Source organism: Brachycentrus maculatus, unplaced genomic scaffold (genome assembly GCF_059751285.1).
Source record: "Brachycentrus maculatus isolate JH-2025_06_01 unplaced genomic scaffold, ASM5975128v1 h1tg000295l, whole genome shotgun sequence".
Lineage (NCBI taxonomy): Eukaryota > Metazoa > Arthropoda > Insecta > Trichoptera > Brachycentridae > Brachycentrus > Brachycentrus maculatus.
The window spans coordinates 181,707-199,435 of record NW_028281046.1 but is presented as its reverse complement, the minus strand read 5'-3'; the positions used below and the strand labels follow the sequence as shown (position 1 = coordinate 199,435).

General features: G+C 41.2%; 1 protein-coding gene across 2 annotated transcripts in view; it reads left to right on the top strand.

The window, feature by feature from the left end:
- Positions 1-17,729, top strand: part of LOC148304968 (protein son of sevenless-like) — a 52,042-nt gene that overhangs the window by 15,874 nt on the left and 18,439 nt on the right. Inside the window, exons 8-20 of one of the 2 annotated variants that reach the window (XM_088267452.1) lie at positions 1,797-1,964; positions 3,084-3,148; positions 4,670-4,800; positions 6,683-6,853; positions 7,962-8,103; positions 9,679-9,811; positions 11,318-11,492; positions 12,344-12,394; positions 12,706-12,808; positions 13,672-13,828; positions 14,357-14,590; positions 15,935-16,030; positions 17,227-17,409. In XM_088267452.1, the coding sequence (XP_088123578.1) occupies positions 1,797-1,964; positions 3,084-3,148; positions 4,670-4,800; positions 6,683-6,853; positions 7,962-8,103; positions 9,679-9,811; positions 11,318-11,492; positions 12,344-12,394; positions 12,706-12,808; positions 13,672-13,828; positions 14,357-14,590; positions 15,935-16,030; positions 17,227-17,409 (1,809 nt within the window). The remainder of the gene's footprint in view (positions 1-1,796; positions 1,965-3,083; positions 3,149-4,669; positions 4,801-6,682; positions 6,854-7,961; positions 8,104-9,678; positions 9,812-11,317; positions 11,493-12,343; positions 12,395-12,705; positions 12,809-13,671; positions 13,829-14,356; positions 14,591-15,934; positions 16,031-17,226; positions 17,410-17,729) is intronic. The other variant, XM_088267453.1, reaches the window with a different exon arrangement.

Sequence of the window (17,729 nt, the reverse complement as noted above, 5' to 3'; positions counted from 1 at the left end):
AATATTGTGACTTGCGGATACAAAAGTTGGAGTATTGTCTGCAAAAATACCAGTTACTTGAGTGTACTTTTTGCATATTTGCACAAAAATACTTGATTTTAGAAGAAAATCCAAAATAACCTGGAAATGGGTATCATGCAAATTGACAATAAAACCAATCGATAAGCGTTTAAAATGGTTTATTTAACCGGATCCACGCGGCTCGCATAACCGTATGTGTTTTAATAAAACATGCTCCATACGCGGCTGACATAAGCGTATGTGTTTTTACTTTGCTCCAAGTTTCCAACCTCAGTTCAACTTGGAGGGATTTTTTCATGGTGTGGAACTTTAGATAAAATAATACGTCAATCCTTGGCCTTATGACATCTGTTGAAATATTTGACTAATAATTTGTAACATCACAAGGATAAATAAAAGAACAGATCCCTGATTTTTCTTGCGGTCGGTAATTAGTCCGCGCCATAATCATGCCCTATATCTGTCTCACTCTCGACGCTACGCATCGCCAGTGGGTAAGAGTGACACACGATGCGTGCTTTGATTTATTTATGTTACGATCTTATTTGTTTATATTACGATATATTTAAAGAATAATGTGACACACGTGTATTACAGAGTACCAAAAAGGCACAATGAATCCCATTGAACGTTTTTGTTTAGGAAAATAAATCGATTCTTAACTAAATACATGATAAATGTAATCATTTTAAAAACGGCAAAATACCGCCGCGTACGGGCGTCTCTTAGGAACAAAGTTGACGCGGTTTAAAGGTTAAGAAAAATAAAGACATTTGATTACTATTTTATAATTTTATACTGTTTCAATGCATAGTATCTAACAAAACAATCTCCCAAATGCATCCTAGGCTGCCCAGGACGAGTCTCACAAAGTCTCGTGCCTTTGACAATTTCTGTCCATCCGTGAGCAAACCACACAGTCTCTTTTTGATCCTATACGCAAAACATGTGGTTTGCCATCCAGGCGGACCTCAGCTGAAGAAGTAGACGGCCTACTTGGAATCTGCCGAAAGTCCCCTACCAACTGATCTACAAAAGTCTTCACAAACTTTAAGTGACTCGATGCTAGCGAGGACCTTGAGCAACTGGCGGGACCCTGTGTCCCTGCGTTAGTACATATGCCGGCCTTTTATTATCTAAACAACATAACGGTACATAGTGGCTACCAGTGGCGGTACTTCCCTAGAAGCCCAAAAGCCCGGCTTGCCTAACAACTCCAAATAAAAATGACTAAATCTAGGCCAAATGATTAAAAATACATAGTTAATGTGTGACTATTTTTAAATTATCGCGCGCTTACTTGATTATAAAAACACTATGCATGCCATTATATGGTGATGGTACTTAGGTTATGGTTAATATCTGAGGAAGATATTTTATTATAGTGAACATTTTCTTTATTTCAAGGTGATGGCTATACCTTACAAAAGTTACATGTTAGCATATTTTTACAATGATTACAATACATTGTTTATATTTATAATACTTTCTGGGTGTTTACTATACTGGGAATGATATCAGGTGAAGAAATTATAGGTACATCATGTATTCACGAATGTGAAAAATAATGGGCTTGCCTTACTGGTAAACCCTAGGCACGCCACTGGTGGCTACATATAGTCGCCATTCCAGTGCAAAGGGTTAATTGCCTTAGCTGATATAAACATGTACTAGTTGTTTTGAGTATCATTCATCGTTCGCTTTGTGCACAAAGTGAAGGATGAATGAGGCGGAGAGTGTTTGCTGAACGAGGAAGGTGTGTGGGTTGTCTGCAGCTGTCGGAGCGGCTGGACACGGCGGGGCACGGGTTCCGGCTGGCGGTGAAGTACTACCTGCCCAAGCTGCTGGCGGCGCCCATCGCGCACGCCTTCCTCTACCTGGAGTACGTCTCCCTGCTGCTGCGCCTGGCGCCCAGCACCGAGGACATGGAGAGCTTCCAGCAGGTACCCGAAACACCGTGTTATTCTATGCGGCGACTCCCGTAGTAGGTAGGTCCCGACTACCCGGCTGTCAACACTGTCAACGCGAGCCGTCCTACCAAACTAACGTAACCATAGCCCGTAAAGGAAGTGAGGCGCGGCAGCCGACCTTCTTCCTTGTTGAATTGTTGGGTAATATGTCCAAAATAAAACAAGGTTTGTTGGATTGAATTCTACGTTTATTTATGTATATGTTAATACGTGACGCGTTTCATCTTCTTAGGACATTATCAAACACTGATAGTGTTATAAACACTTCACGGGTCTAATACAATCCTTTATAGGTTGAGTATGTTAAATTAGATATTCCTCCCGTCTGACAATGATCCATTGGTGAATATCAGTAAAGTGAATACTTAAACCAGCCTATGATGGTCCAGACTTCCACATTCTTCTTCATTTATGTTGAGATGTCAATAAGATAATAATTACCTTTGCCGTTGGAAAATATAGATCCCGCCCATTCCAGGGTGCAACATATATTAGAAAAACATATCGCTCACTCCTTTCAAGAACGTCATAAATAAAAAAACGTCAACTGTCAGTTTTGCATGTTTTCGGAATGCCCAGAAAATGTACTATATCCCAGCAAAAGAGGCATATTTTAAACTTAATATTTACCCACTACAGGGCAGAAAGTGTTGTTTTTGCATTTTGAAGAAAAGGTATTGTTTAAGTATTTTTTTAAATATACTAAATATTTTTCAAATGTAGAAAAAACTTTCAGGCTTTGCCTAAAAAGATCTATTGCACAGTAAAAAGTTCAATAAGTGGCTTGATATTTATTTTTAAAACATTGTATTATATTTTTAAACATTAAAAACGTTCTGGAAAATAAAGTATTTTAATTTATGACGTTCTTGAAAGGAGTGGGCGATATGTCCTACCCGTACCCGATATTGTTAACGTTTGACGTATTTATACGTCCCGCCCGGTTAACAGGTTGCCCAGCCAAAGAGAGGTCGTAAGCCCTGTAAATACCCAGAGAACCATAGTCTTCTTCATATAGATGTAGAAGACTAAGAAGACTCTGCATAGGTAGATCACAGTGACCAATTCACGGGTTTGATGTACTATTTGCAGGTGGAAGGACTCATGCGGCCGATACAAGAGTCCTTGAACTTGGCTCTAGGCAACGGACCACAGATGTAAGTTTAATTCTTTATTTTATTAAATTTATTAAAAAAAGAGAAATATTTGTGTTTGTATAATGTACACAAATATTTCAATGACATAATATTTCTTATCAGAAATACGTATCAAATTTAGATAAACATGGCCCGATCAGGTATGCCAAATACTTGAAAGTGGTCAGGTTAGGAGTCGTAACAATCGGCGGGTATGTATGAGGTTTGCATGAACGTGGAAGAGGGGAAGAATGTTTGCAAAGACAGAGTGGTGTGGCGTTCTATTCTCTCTGCCTACCCCCTGCGGAGAAGCGGCGTGATGTTTAGTTTTTTTTTTTATCAAATTGTGGTAGAGTGGGTTCGAACCGAGAAACTCTGACTTAAGAGTACGCGATACTAACCACGAGACCACAACCCGACACTTATTTATTTATTTATATAAAATAAACACAAGAATATAGCATGGAGTTGGTAAAAGAAGGATGAAAGTAGATTAAATGCGGTCAGAATGAGATCTCTCAGTCTGGCAAAACCATGTATGGTAGATGTTCGTTCCAATTATTTTATTTAGTTTTAATTATTTCAAAGTAATCAAAACTAAATATTTTTAAAACCCTTACCGCACCCCAATGGTGCATAGGGCACTGCTTCATATAAACGCAGTGTTATCTCGATCGATTACACATGAAGGAAAGGTAATCAGCCCTCCACTTCAGGTACCAGTCCAGTGTAATATTGAATAAATATTAGAGTGAAAAAATCACTTATATCTATTAAACCCCCCTGGGAATCGAACCCGGGACCTCCGGAACGGTAGACGAGCATGCTGACCATTACACTACGGAGGCGGACGAAATATACTCTTTATTTATTATTTTATCATAAAGTAAACACAGCATGTAACATATTTTGTACAGATTGGCTACGGCCGTCAATAGAGAAAATACAATTATGATTATTAGAATGATTAAAGAAAACACTTCGTTTTTTACCACTTGAGTCTTATTATAGACTACATGTTTCAGAAGTTAAACTTCCATCATTCAGGTCTGTATAGTAACTGAAATATAAAATATACAATTGTTCTATAAATAAGGAGAGGGGAAAGTAAGGGGAAGGGGTTAGTCAAGGGACGGAGTTTGAAAACAAAAATTTAAAAATCCTAAAAAACCTGAATTCTAATAATAATTTATTAAATAATATATTGTTTCAAAATTCTTCACCATTGCTTTCCATTTTTCCTTTGTTTTCAAACTCCGTCCCTTGACTAACCCCTACCCCTTACTTTCCCCTCTCCTTATTTATAGAACAATTTTATATTTTATATTTTAGTTATTATGCAGACCCGAATGATGGAAGTTTAACTTCTGAAACATGTAGTCTATAATAAAACTCAAGTGGTAAAAAACAAAGTGTTTTCTTTAATCATTGTAACATGTCTTACCACAAAGTTAATGCGGAAACAATAAATAAAATGATTATTAGATGTAAAAAGAGGGAAAACTTAAAAAATGACCTTTTGGGTGTATTTCTTGTGGGCAGTGACGCGGTGAGCCGGGTGGCCTCCAAGACGCGGCGCCAGAAGGCCCTGGAGAAGACCAACGAGCTGGGCCGGCTCATAGACAACTGGGACACCAAGGACAACGCGCAGTGCTGCAACGAGTTCATCCGAGGTACGCCCCCCCCCCCCCTCCGCCTTGCCAGGCCAAACAGCACGTTTGTTTATTAACACGTAGCTGTCGGTACATTTGCCGTTTTTCGCGGACTGTCGGTCAGCTGCGGGACACGGCAAATGCCGTTTTTGTCGACTGTCGGTTTTCGGCAGGAAACGGCAATATACGGGTTTGTCATCAGCGTGGAATAAAACGCCTCGAAGGGTAATTTGCTACCTGGGTGCTAGGCGATAGTCTGCCGATGTTATTTGAGATGCCTTGTCCGGATTGGCTAGTGTGCCGCTTGTAAAGGCGTCGCCAGAAATCTAGAGTTTTTGTGCGATCTCAATCTCCAGTTTAGTTTGAGTCATTTCACGTATTGGACTATTTTTCATACCGCTTGCACTGTTTTGTTTACTGTTTGGTATTTTATTATTTGAATATATTAGCATTGTATAGGGAATGATACCTCGGAGGGGAAGACTTTTTTTAGAGTTTACAATGCTTCTAAAATTGTGAAATATGGAATACTTGATTAAAAATTATGATTATAATTTATTTTTGATGATCAAATGTCATATATGATTTCAATGAAAATTTCAATTGAAAATATTATTTGGTTTAGAAATTGTGTCAATTTTAAGAAAGCGATATATTTTTGCGCTAATCGCGAAAAACATCCGCTATAGGCTAGAGTCTATTGTTCGAAGCGCCCAACTACAATGTGTCAACACATCGTATCCTTGAGATAGTTTATAAGGAACTGTCACGAGAGGTGGTATCATACAAGATAAAACTAGTGAAGGATATTGCTACCATAAACCAGGTAGGACACAATATGTCCAACCCTCTTCCAGTGGAACAGAAGGTCTGCTGACGATAGTCAGCAGTCCGGCTTCTGCTGAGGAGTTCTACGTGGTTTCCTCCCAGCAATGAGCAAATGCTGACAAGTTCCCGATTGGCCCACACTAGATTATCCCTCCTGTTCCCAACACTGATTCAAATATATAATAATAAAACCCTTATCCGTACCCCAATGGCGCATAGGGCACTGTGTCATATTAACGCAGTGTTATCTTGATCGTTTACACATGAAGGAAAGGTGATCAGCCCTCCGCTTCAGGTACCAGTCCATGGTAATATTGAATAAATATTACAGTGAATCACTTATATTTATTTTACCCCCCTTGGGAATCGAACCCGGGACCTCCAGAACGGTAGCCGAGCGTGCTGAACATTACACTACGGAGGCGGACAAATATAAACATTTATTTAGTTCTATAAACCCTTTTTGCCATTTCCCGCATACAATATATTATTAACCTTTTCCTGTACTGATTATCCAATATGTAATTACATGTGATCAGAAGCAGGGTACCAAAATACCCCAGTTCATATTTGTGTGGAAATCTTTGTACGCAGCTCGCAGCGAGTTATAGGGACACCGAGTCCATGCCAACGCGCCGTTATGTGGTGACTGAGTGCGAGACAGCTGGCACTTTGAATACTAATTTTGTTTATTAACAATATTTTTGAGATATGGAGCTACTAGATCTTGTAATACATGTAAAGTTAGGTTAGGTCAGGTTAGGCCAGAGCCCCCGCTGAGTGTGACAGTGTGTTGCGGAGGACACGCTGGGCAAGGTGGGCGGGTCAGCGGGCTAGTTAGGTTAGGTCAGGTTAGGCCGGAGCCCCCCCTGAGTGTGACAGTGTGTCGCAGAGGACACGCTGGGCAAGGTGGGCGGGTGAGCGGGCTAGTTAGGTTAGGTCAGGTTATGCTGGAGCCCCCGCTGAGTGCAGTGTGTCGCAGAGGACACGCTGGGCAAGGTGGGCGGGTGAGCGGGCTAGTTAGGTTAGGTCATGCTAGGCCGAAGCCCCCGCTGAGTGTGACGGTGTGTTGCAGAGGACACGCTGGGCAAGGTGGGCCCCGGGCGGCGGGTGAGCGAGCGCCGCGCCTTCCTGTTTGACGGGCTGCTGCTGCTGTGCAAGCCGTGCCCGGGCAAGCCGGAGATGAAGCTCAAGGAGCGCTTCTACGTGCGCAAGGTGGACATTATCGACCGCCCCGATACCGAAGGTAACTATACACACTCCCAACCATGGTACATGACTTACCCACAACGAAGGTTTGATAGTCCCAAGAATTAACAATAAATATGGGAGTCCAACACTGCAATATATCGTTACAAACATTTTTAATTAATGTTTTACTTAAAAATACCACTATTTCTTAAAATCTACTGTGACGCATGTTTCGATGCATTCCGCATCATTTTCAAACACCGAAAATGATGCGGATTGCATCAAAACACGTGTCACAGTAGATTTTAAGAAATAGTGGTATTTACTAAGTAATACATTAATTAAAAATGGATAGATTTTACCGCGAAGTGACTGCCGAATCAATTAATGAAATTTTTTATTTGTTGTTGGGTAATATATCCAAAATAAAACAAGGTTTTTGTTGGATTGAATTCTACATTTATTTATGTATATCTTAATACGTGACGCGTTTCCTCTTCTTAGGACATTATCTTATTCATATTACTGCTAGACATTATCGAACACTGGACAGTTTTTGATAATGTCCTAAGAAGAGGAAACGCGTCACGTATTAAGATATACATAAATAAATGTAGAATTCAACCCAACACAAAAAACTAACTAACCATCACGCCGCTTCCCCGCAGGGGTAGGCAGAGAGAATAGAGCGCCACACCACTCTGTCCTTGCAGACATTCTTCGCCTCTTCCACGTCCATGCATCTCCTCATACATACCCGCCGATTGTTACGACTCCTAACCTGACCACTTTCAAGTATTTGGCATACCTGATCGTGCCATGTTTTTCTCGGTCTTCCTCTGCTTCTTTTCCCACTAACATTCGCCTCATAAATTTGTTTTACCGTTCTTTCGTCACTCATTCGTTCCACATGTCCAAACCATCTCAACACACCTTTCTTAATTTAACCCAACACAAACCTTGTTTAATTTTAGATATATTACCCAACAATTCAATAGGGAATTCTACCAACTGTCTGCAGTTACAATAATTTTTTATTTGTTTCCGACGGAGGTAAGATAATAACTCCTAATTGGAGATAATCCAGATTTGTGATCGAAGATGAAGTATTTGGACTCAAGCATTGTATTCTGTTTGGTAATGAATGCGTTGTGTTGTCGTAGAGTTCCGGAACTGCCTGGAGCTGTCCTACCGGAGCGGCACCTCCGTGGTGCTGTGCTGCAACGGCGCCGTGGACAAGAACCGCTGGATGGCGGACCTCGTGATGCTCAACACCAAGAGCATGCTGGACCGCTCTCTAGACAGGTACACCCCAGCCGGCCGCATGACTTGTCTCAGAACCCCTTCTTTGCATATCGCTCACGACCGCTTTTTGCATTGTGATTACAACCGTCATAGGCTGGTTTAAGGTATCACTTTACACACATCGCTCACTCCTTTCAAGAACGTCATAAATCAAAAAATGACAATTTTCAGTTGTGCATGTTTTCGGAATGCCCAGAAAACGTACTATATCCCAGCAAAAGCGGCATGTTTTTAACTTAATATTTACCCGCTACAGGGCAGAAAGTGTTGTTATTGCATTTTGAAGAAAAGGTATTGTTTAATTATTTTTTCAAATATACTAGTTATTTTTCAAATGGAGAAAAAACCTTCAGGTTTAACCTAAAAAGATCTGTTGCACAGTAAAAAGTTCAATAAGTGACTTGATATTTATTTTTAATACATTGTATTATATTTTTAAACTTTAAAAACGTTCTCCTGAAAATTCAAGTTTTTTGATTTATGACGTTCTTGAAAGGAGTGAGCGACATGTAGTCTATGTTGAGTTGTCAAAAATATAGATATACAGTCAAACTCAGTTATAACGAGGATGACGGGACCGACAGAATTTGTTCGCTATAACCGTTACTCGCTATATCCGAGTTAAGGTATTTTTTTATCACACGAAGACATGAAGTATCTGGAATCAGAAGTCGCAATTCAAACAAAATACACAATAAACCCATTACACATATCGCTCACTCCTTTCAACAACGTCATAAATAAAAAAACTTGATTTTTCAGGAAAACGTTTTTAAAGTTTTAAAATATAATACAATATGTTAAAAATAAATATCTAGCCGTTTATTAAAATTTTTACTGTGCAACAGATCTTTTTAGGTAAATTCTGACTGTTTTTCCTGCATTTGAAAAATATTTAGTATATTCAAAAAAATAATTAAACAATACCTTTTCTCCAAAATGCAAAAACAACACTTTCTGCCCTGTAGCGGGTAAATATTAAGTTAAAAATATGCCGCTTTTGCTGGGATATAGTACATTTTCTTGGCATTTCAAAAACATGTACAACTGAAAATTGACGATTTTTGATTTATGATGTTCTTGAAAGGAGTGAGCAATATACGTAATATGCTAGTAAACCACTAACTTAATGCTAAAGTTTTTATTTATAAAAAGTGTTTAATTCAAAGTTTATCCACTTTCCAAATAAAATATAACAATTTCTTCAAACCCTCATCCACACCCGATGGTGCATAGGGCACTGCAACATTCAAATGCAGTGTTATCTTGATTAACACACATGAAGGAAAGGTGATCAGCCCTCCGCTTCAAGTGCCGGTCCAGGGTAATATTAAATAAATATTACAGTGAAAAAATCAGTCATATTCTTTTGACCTCCCCTGGGAATCGAACCCGGGACCTCCAGAACGGTAGCCGAGCGTGCTGACCATTACACTACGGAGGCGGACAAAACTAAATTTACTCTTAATTTATTATTTTTACCGGAAGCAGCGTGATGGTTAGCTAGTTAGTTTTTAGTTCTCTCACCTGATGTAGTACTAGAGAACCCTTTGTCTGATGAATCTCTGTCCGCAGCATCCTCCTGGACCTGGAGAGGAAGCACCCGCTGAAGCTGCCGCCGCCCTCGCTCTACCGCTTCGCCATCCCGGACTCTCCGGACAACATCGTCCTGGAGGAGCGCCAGAACTCCGGAGTGCCGCTCATCAAGGTACGCCGTCGGTGCTTTGCCCCCTTATCAGCTTTCCAAGAATTTCATAAAATTTATTAGAAATCCCTTTTTGTAAATCCAGACTTGCGCAAAGACACTCATTTTTCATGGCTCCAAAACTGTTTAACTTGTTCCACAAAGACCATTTGATAGATGTGAATTCCCTAAGCTGGAGTTGGCAAAAGAAGGATGAAAGTAGATTGAATGCAGTCAAAATGCCATCTCTCAGAAGAATGTGCGACAAAACGATGTATGATAGATGTGCGAATAGTGAAATAAGGAAGGAATGCAAAGCCGAGATAAGCATTATCGATAAAATTAAGAAAGGCGTGTTGAGATGGTTTGGACATGTAGAACGAATGAGTGAGGAAAGAACGGTAAAACAAATTTATGATGCGAATGTAAGTGGAAAAAAGAGCAGAGGAAGACCGAGAAAAACATGGCACGATCAGGTATGCCAAATACTTGAAAGTGGTCAGGTTAGGAGTTGTAACAATCGGCGGGTATGTATGAGGAGATGCATGAACGTGGAAGAGGGGAAGAATTTTTGCAAAGACAGAGTGGTGTGGCGTTCTATTCTTTCTGCCTACCCCTGCGGGGAAGCGGCGTGATGGTTAATTAGTTAGTTAGTTAATGTAATACATAATAATATTACGGAGGAATACAAAAATTGTGAGATCGTATCTATTACATTTTATATTGATATTTTCATTTTAAGTCGAGTTGTAGTAAATACATATCACCGGGAGGGAAAGGTTAAAAGCGGAAATGCCAATGAAATAATAAGGCAAAGAACACAAGGATATGATGGCAAATGTGAAGAGGCGAAGAATGTTTGCAAAGACAGAGTGGTGTGGCGTTCTATTCTCTCTGCCTATCCCTGCGGAGAAGCGGCGTGATGGTTAGTTAGTTTGTGGAAATATTGTTGAAATATTAGGGCATTATCAAAGAATGTCCTATTTTGCCTTTTATGACTAGGTTTAATATAATCTAAATGAATGGAGGCGGAGGCCTCCGTGGTGTAATAGTTAGCGTGTTTAGCTACCGTGCTTGAGGTCCCGGGTTCGATTCCCAGGGGTAGGTGAAAATAAATATTAGTGATTTCGCACTCCTATATTTATTTGATATAGTCCCCAGACTGGTCCTTGAAGCGCAGGAGTGATCACCTTGCCTTCATGTAAGTAACGATCAAGACAACGCCACGTCAATTCGACGCAGTGCCCTATGCACCATCGGGTGCGGATAAGGGTTAGAAGAAGAAAAACATTTAAGGAGATGAATGAACGTGGAAGAGGCGAAGAATGTTTGCAAAGACAGATTGGTGTGGCGTTCTATTCTCTCTTCCTACCCCTGCGGCGAAGCGGCGTGATGGTTAGTCATGTAAGTAACGATTAAGATAACGCCACGTCAATACGACGCAGTGCCCTATGCACCATCGGGTGCAGATAAGGGTTAGAAGAAGAAGCAGGAATGAATGCGCGGTACATGTGATTGTCTCCGTTCCAGGGCGCCACGTTGCTTAAGTTGGTGGAGCGGCTGACGTACCACATCTACGCGGACCCCATGTTTGTGCGCACCTTCCTGACCACCTACCGCAGCTTCTGCCGCCCGCCCGAGCTGCTGCAGCTGCTCATCGAGCGCTTCAACATCCCCGACCCCAGTCTGGTCTACGACGCCCCCGGTACGCCCTTGTTATGCGAAGCACCCCTAGTTATGCCTGTATATACAGGGAAATCTATCTTTAACAAGACCTGTTGAAATAAACTATGAATGCGGGATTAAGAGGTCAACACACAAGGAGATACCACCCAGTAAAGATAGATCCCTCCTACAAGGGTCCACCCTTCAATTTATCCCTCAGATAGCAGCCATAAACCTTCCACTCAGAAGCTCTTGATACCTCCTACAAGGGTCCCCCCTTCAATTTATCCCTCAGATAGCAGCCATAAACCTTCCACTCAGAAGCTCTTGATACCTCCTACAAGGGTCCCCCCTTCAATTTATCCCTCAGATAGCAGCCATAAACCTTCCACTCAGAAGCTTTCAATACCTCCTACAAGGGTCCCCCCTTCAATTTATCCCTCAGATAGCAGCCATAAACCTTCCACTCAGAAGCTTTCAATACCTCCTACAAGGGTCCCCCCTTCAATTTATCCCTCTGATAGCAGCCATAAACCTTCCACTCAGAAGCTTTCGATACCTCCTACAAGGGCCTTCCCTTCAATTTATCCCTCTGATAGCAGCCATAAACCTTCCACTCAGAAGCTTTCGATACCTCCTACAAGGGCCTTCCCTTCAATTTATCCCTCTGATAGCAGCCATAAACCTTCCACTCAGAAGTTCTCGATACCTCCTACAAGTATAAATTGAATTCGGAAACTTGTCCTGTTGTATTTATTCATGGCAATCACTGCCTGTGCGTCACCGCCAGCTGTACATATATAGCCTCCGAGTGATCCACTGCAATGCGGGGTGGAGATTTGTTCTATTGTGTTGTTACTCATGGATTTTTTTCCCGATTTCATGCTGCAGTGCCCAGGAAAAAGAAATGCTGCGAATCCAAACAGGGTTCACCCGATTTAGGTAACATATTGCATGCCGCCATAGGCTGGTTTACACACCAGCCTATGACAGTCGTAAGCCCCGTAAACGCCCTCCATATACTTATGCGTATATTTTTTATAAAATTAAACATCTTTGTTTTCACTACTTTTTTATTGGTACACTTTATCCAACCGGTTTCGACAAGAACCTTGTCATCATCAGGGTTTATGTACTAAATTCTAAAACATTACGCACTCTAAATGTACTTAATAGATTTCAGTGTAAAATCATTACGGACGTCTTGACGCGTTACATAACCTCAAATTCGAATTTTCGATTGACTTTTCCAGAAAAATCAGAGACGACGGTGGCGGAGACGGAGAAGCTCAGCACCAACTCCTGGGAGGACTTCAAGCGGTACCGCAAGGAGTTCCTGCAGCCGGTCCAGTTCAGGTTAGTCCATCTTATCTAAATGATGAAGTTTGATCTGAACTGCTGCATCGTAAGGGTGTTATCGTTGTGCTGTTGTTGTCTTTCAGTGTCGTGGTTAGGACTTTGTGCCAGCTTGTGAGATAGGGTTGTCCTTTTTTCACTTTTTATCTGTCCATGTTTGTTAGGATTGTGATAGCTTGTGTGGGATGATCAGGTACGCCAAACACTTACTGAATGTTTGCAAATACAGAGTGTTGTGGCGTTCTATTCTCTCTACCTACCCCTACTGAAAAAAGTTAACAAATATGTTATATGTGAGTTATACGTTTAATTTTTGTTTTGTTCGCCTCCGTAGTGTAATAGTCAGCACGCTCGGCAACCGTTTTGGAGGTCCCGGGTTCGATTCCCAGGGGGGTCAAATAAATATAAGTGATTTTTTCCACTGTAATATTTATTCAATATTACCCTGGACTGGTCCTGAAGCGGGGGGCTGATCACCTTTCCTTCATGTGTAAACGATCAAGATAACACTGCGTTTACATAAAGCAGTGCCCTATGCACCATTGGGGTGCGGATAAGGGTTTTATATAAAACGACGAGTTAAAAGTATGCCGCTTTTGCTGGGATATAGTACATTTTCTGGGCATTCCGAAACGTGCATAACTGAAAATTGACAATTTTTGATTTATGACGTTCTTGAAAGGAGTGAGCGATATGAGTTCTACGTTTAATAGAAAAAAAGCACTTAGATCTGTTTTTTTAATAAATAATTTAAAGCCAAATTTTAAATGGGAAACAAACTTAGGTAATTAATGTCTAACATATAGTCTTTGTGGAAGGAATCAAACAGTTTTGGAGTTATGAAAATTTTGCATTGGTTGCAGGGTTTTGAACGTGCTCCGGCACTGGGTGGACCAGCACTACTACGACTTTGAGAGGGACCCCGCCCTGCTGGAGGCCCTCAAGGTCTTCCTGGACGGCATCACGGGGAAGGCCATGAAGAAATGGGTGGAGAGCGTCATCAAGATCGTCCAAAGGAAGGTCAGTAGCCTTTCCCTTACTGATCATCCAAACATACACACGTCCGTACATACAAAATAGACTGTTATGTTTTTGAAAATGCCATAACTACAATTGTAGACGAAACAATTGTCACAAAATTGATTTTTGTGTTTTTTTAGCAATAAAATACAACTATTAATTAATTTTTACTTAGTAAATACCACTATTTCTTAAAATCTACTTTGATACGTGTTTCGATGCATTCCGCATCATTTTCAAACACCGAAAATGATGCGGAACGCATTGAAACACGTATCGCAGTAGATTTTAAGAAATAGTGGCATTTACTAAGTAAAAAATCAATTAAAAAAGGATAGATTTTACCACAAAGTGACTGCCGAATCAAATAATGAAAATACAACTTAGTAGACCCAAAAAATCAGTGTTTTATTAAACATTTAATACATAAATTAAAATAGAATTCTGCAAATTAAACGGCAAATCTATACATAAAAATGACTTGTTTGCGTGGATGAGTGTCCAATGTCGCTGTGCCGGTGTTTACAGAGCAGCAGCGCGGAGGCGGAGCGCGGGCGGGCGGCGCTGCCGGCGGGCGGGGAGGGCGGCGCGGCGGAGGGCCCCGGGCTGCCCGCGGCGCCGGCGCCCGTGTTCGACCGCGTGCCCCCGCCGCTGGAGTGGCAGGGCGGGCGCCCCGAGCGCCGCGACTGGAACCTGCTGGCGCTGCACCCCATCGAGGTGGCCCGCCAGCTCACGCTGCTCGAGTTCGACATGTACCGGACGGTGAGTGCCTTACTACAATCATAACAATTGTGGTGGCTCGCCAGCTGATCTCCACAACCCTTAGTATCCATTTGAAGGTGGCTCGCCAGCTCTGCTCATTTTCCATGTACTACACTATCTACGATAGAATTGTGGTGGCTCGCCAGCTCACACTGGTTGCTTTAACCTACATAGTTCCTTGAGGTGGCTCGCCAGCTTATCTCCACAATCCTTAGTATCCATTTGAAGGTGGCTCGCCAGCTCATTCTGAACGCCCTTAATCTATATAGTTCTCTGTGGTGGCTCGCCAGCTCATCTCCACAACCCTTTGTAATCGAAATTAAGGTGGCTCGCCAGCTCCTCTCGTGTTCCATGTACTAACTACAGTAAAATTGTGGTGGCTCGCCAGCTCACACTGAACGCCTACATAGTTCTTTGTGGAGGCTCACCAGCTCATCTCCACAACCCATAGTATCCATTTGAAGGTGGCTCGCCAGCTCCTCTCACTTTCCATGTACTAGCTACAGTAAAGTTGTGGTGGCTCGCCAGCTATCTCCAAAATCCTTAGTATCCATATGATGGTGGCTCGCCAGCTACTGTTTTCCATGTTCTAACTCAATTAACTCGTGGTGGCTCGCCAGCTCAAAATGATTGCTTTAATTTATGTATTAATTTTAAATCAAACACAGATTTTTTGAGTCTACTAAGTTGTATTTTATTAACAATTTTATTATAATGGGGGATGTAGGTATGTACCCTTATATTTGTTTTCTCCCATTAGCTACTGTTGTCTCCCATAAATTATTGCTGCACATGTTAAAACTGTCACTTAGAATTGTATAGCTACATAAGGACCGTAGTCCATTTGATCTTCACATTCGTTTGATAATGCCCTAACAAGGCGAAACAATTGTCACAATATAATTTTTTATGTGTTTTTTGTTAATAAAATACAACTTAGTAGACTCAAAAAATCTGTGTTTGATTTAAAATTAATACATAAATTAAAATGGAGTTCTACAAATTAAACGCCAAGTCAATAAATGATTGCTTTAATCTACATGTTTCTTGTGGTGGCTCGCCAGGTCGTCTCCACAATCCTATGTAAGTATCCATATGAAGGTGGCTCGCCAGCTCCCCTTTTCTCTGCTCTAATTATAATTAACTCTTGGTGGCTCGCCAGCTTACACTGTTCGCTTTGATCTACATAGCTCCTTTAGGTGGCTCGCCAGCTCTCATTTTCCATGTTCCGGCTGCAATAAGATTGTGGTGGCTCGCCAGCTCACCTTTGTACTCGTATGCACTATACCACACTACTGCACAGTCTGTTTGAATGAAATTGATATAATAATGTTAATTTTTCAGGTGAAGCCGTCAGAATTAGTGGGAGCCGTCTGGACCAAGAAAGACAAAGAGACGACAAGCCCCAATTTGCTTAGAATCATCAAACACACAAACAATGTGAGTGATACAAACTTTCCTTTGAAACATCACAGGACACATTTCAATCAGACCCGTGACCCGCAGTTCGCACGAAAACTCAATGTAGTTCAGGACTGGTACCTGAAGCGGAGGGCTGATCACCTTTTCTTCATCTGTTAAAAAACTAACTAACTAACTAACCATCACGCCGCTTCTCCGCAGGGGTAGGCAGAGAGAATAGAGTGCCACACCACTCTGTCCTTGCAAACATTCTTCGCCTCTTCCACGTTCATGCATCTCCTCATACATACCCGCCGATTGTTACGACTCCTAACCTGACCACTTTCAAGTATTTGGCATACCTGATCATGATCAGCATGGATCAGTGGCATGCCATGTTTTTCTCGGTCTTCCTCTGCTTCTTTTCCCGCTAACATTTGCCTCATAAATTTGTTTTACCGTTCTTTCCTCACTCATTCGTTCTACGTGTCCAAACCATCTCAACACACCTTTCTTTCATCTGTTAATGATCAAGATAACACTGCGTTTATATCATGCAGTGCCCTATGCACCACAGGGTGCGGATAAGGGTTTGAATCAATGAATTTGGAAGAAACAATGGCCGTACCCAGCAGGCTGTGATTTTTTTCAGCGAAAATGTGAATGCTTTTCGAAAGATGACTGTTAATTTGATAATATTGATAAATTGTAATACTTTAGTATTTCTTGATGAAGATGAAAAAAAATATGGAAGTCTGGGCATTTACGGGGCTGACGACCGTCATAGGATGGCTTAAGTGATCACTTTACACGCGTGTAACATTCACCAATTCTACCCATTATTGACAACCACACTACTCAAATTCTTGGAAGTTCTATATATATATATATATATATATATATATATATATATATATATATATATATATTTATATATATATATTTATATATATATATATTTATATATATGAACCAATTTAGTAACCTTGTTCTTGAATCATTAGAACTTCACTAGAGACATCTATTGGTGAGATGTAAAGAAGCTCAAAATGTTGTAAATTTTACGTTTTGTTAGTTGGTCACTTTCTCCTGTACGACTAGGATATGTTAATTGAAAATAAATTGAAATTGAATTGAATTGAATTGAAATTGGAATTGGAGGGCGCATTAACGCGCTCGTGGTGGCATACCAGTTAAAAATGTGCCTAGTTGAGTGTGATTGGTGGTTGTTGCAGTTCACGCGGTGGATAGAGAAGTCGGTGGTGGAGGCCCGGAACCTGGAGGAGCGGGCGGCCATGCTGTGCCGGGCGCTGGAGATCATGATGGTGCTCCGCGAGCTCAACAACTTCAACGGCATCCTGGCCGTCGTGTCGGCCATGGCCAGCGCCTCCGTCTACCGCCTCAAGTACACCTTCCAGGTAAGCGCCTACTCGGGCAATACCCATTCGTGTCTATTGTGAAAGGAATGTTCATATTCTCCCGTTTTTAAATCACATTCTCAAAATACATACGTTTTTAGCTCCATAAGGGAAAGGTTAAGTGGAAACTAAAGTACTTGGTACACACTACTTTTCAGCTTACTTGGCAGCTGCGAAAAATCATGCATTACGTTCAACAGATGGCTCTGCCATTGTCATTAAAAACCTTTTCTGTAGTTTTTCCAATTGTATTACTTATCTTCTTCCTCTGTGTCATGTCAGGTCCACTATCACTTGAGAGTAATTGTCCTTTGTCTCGG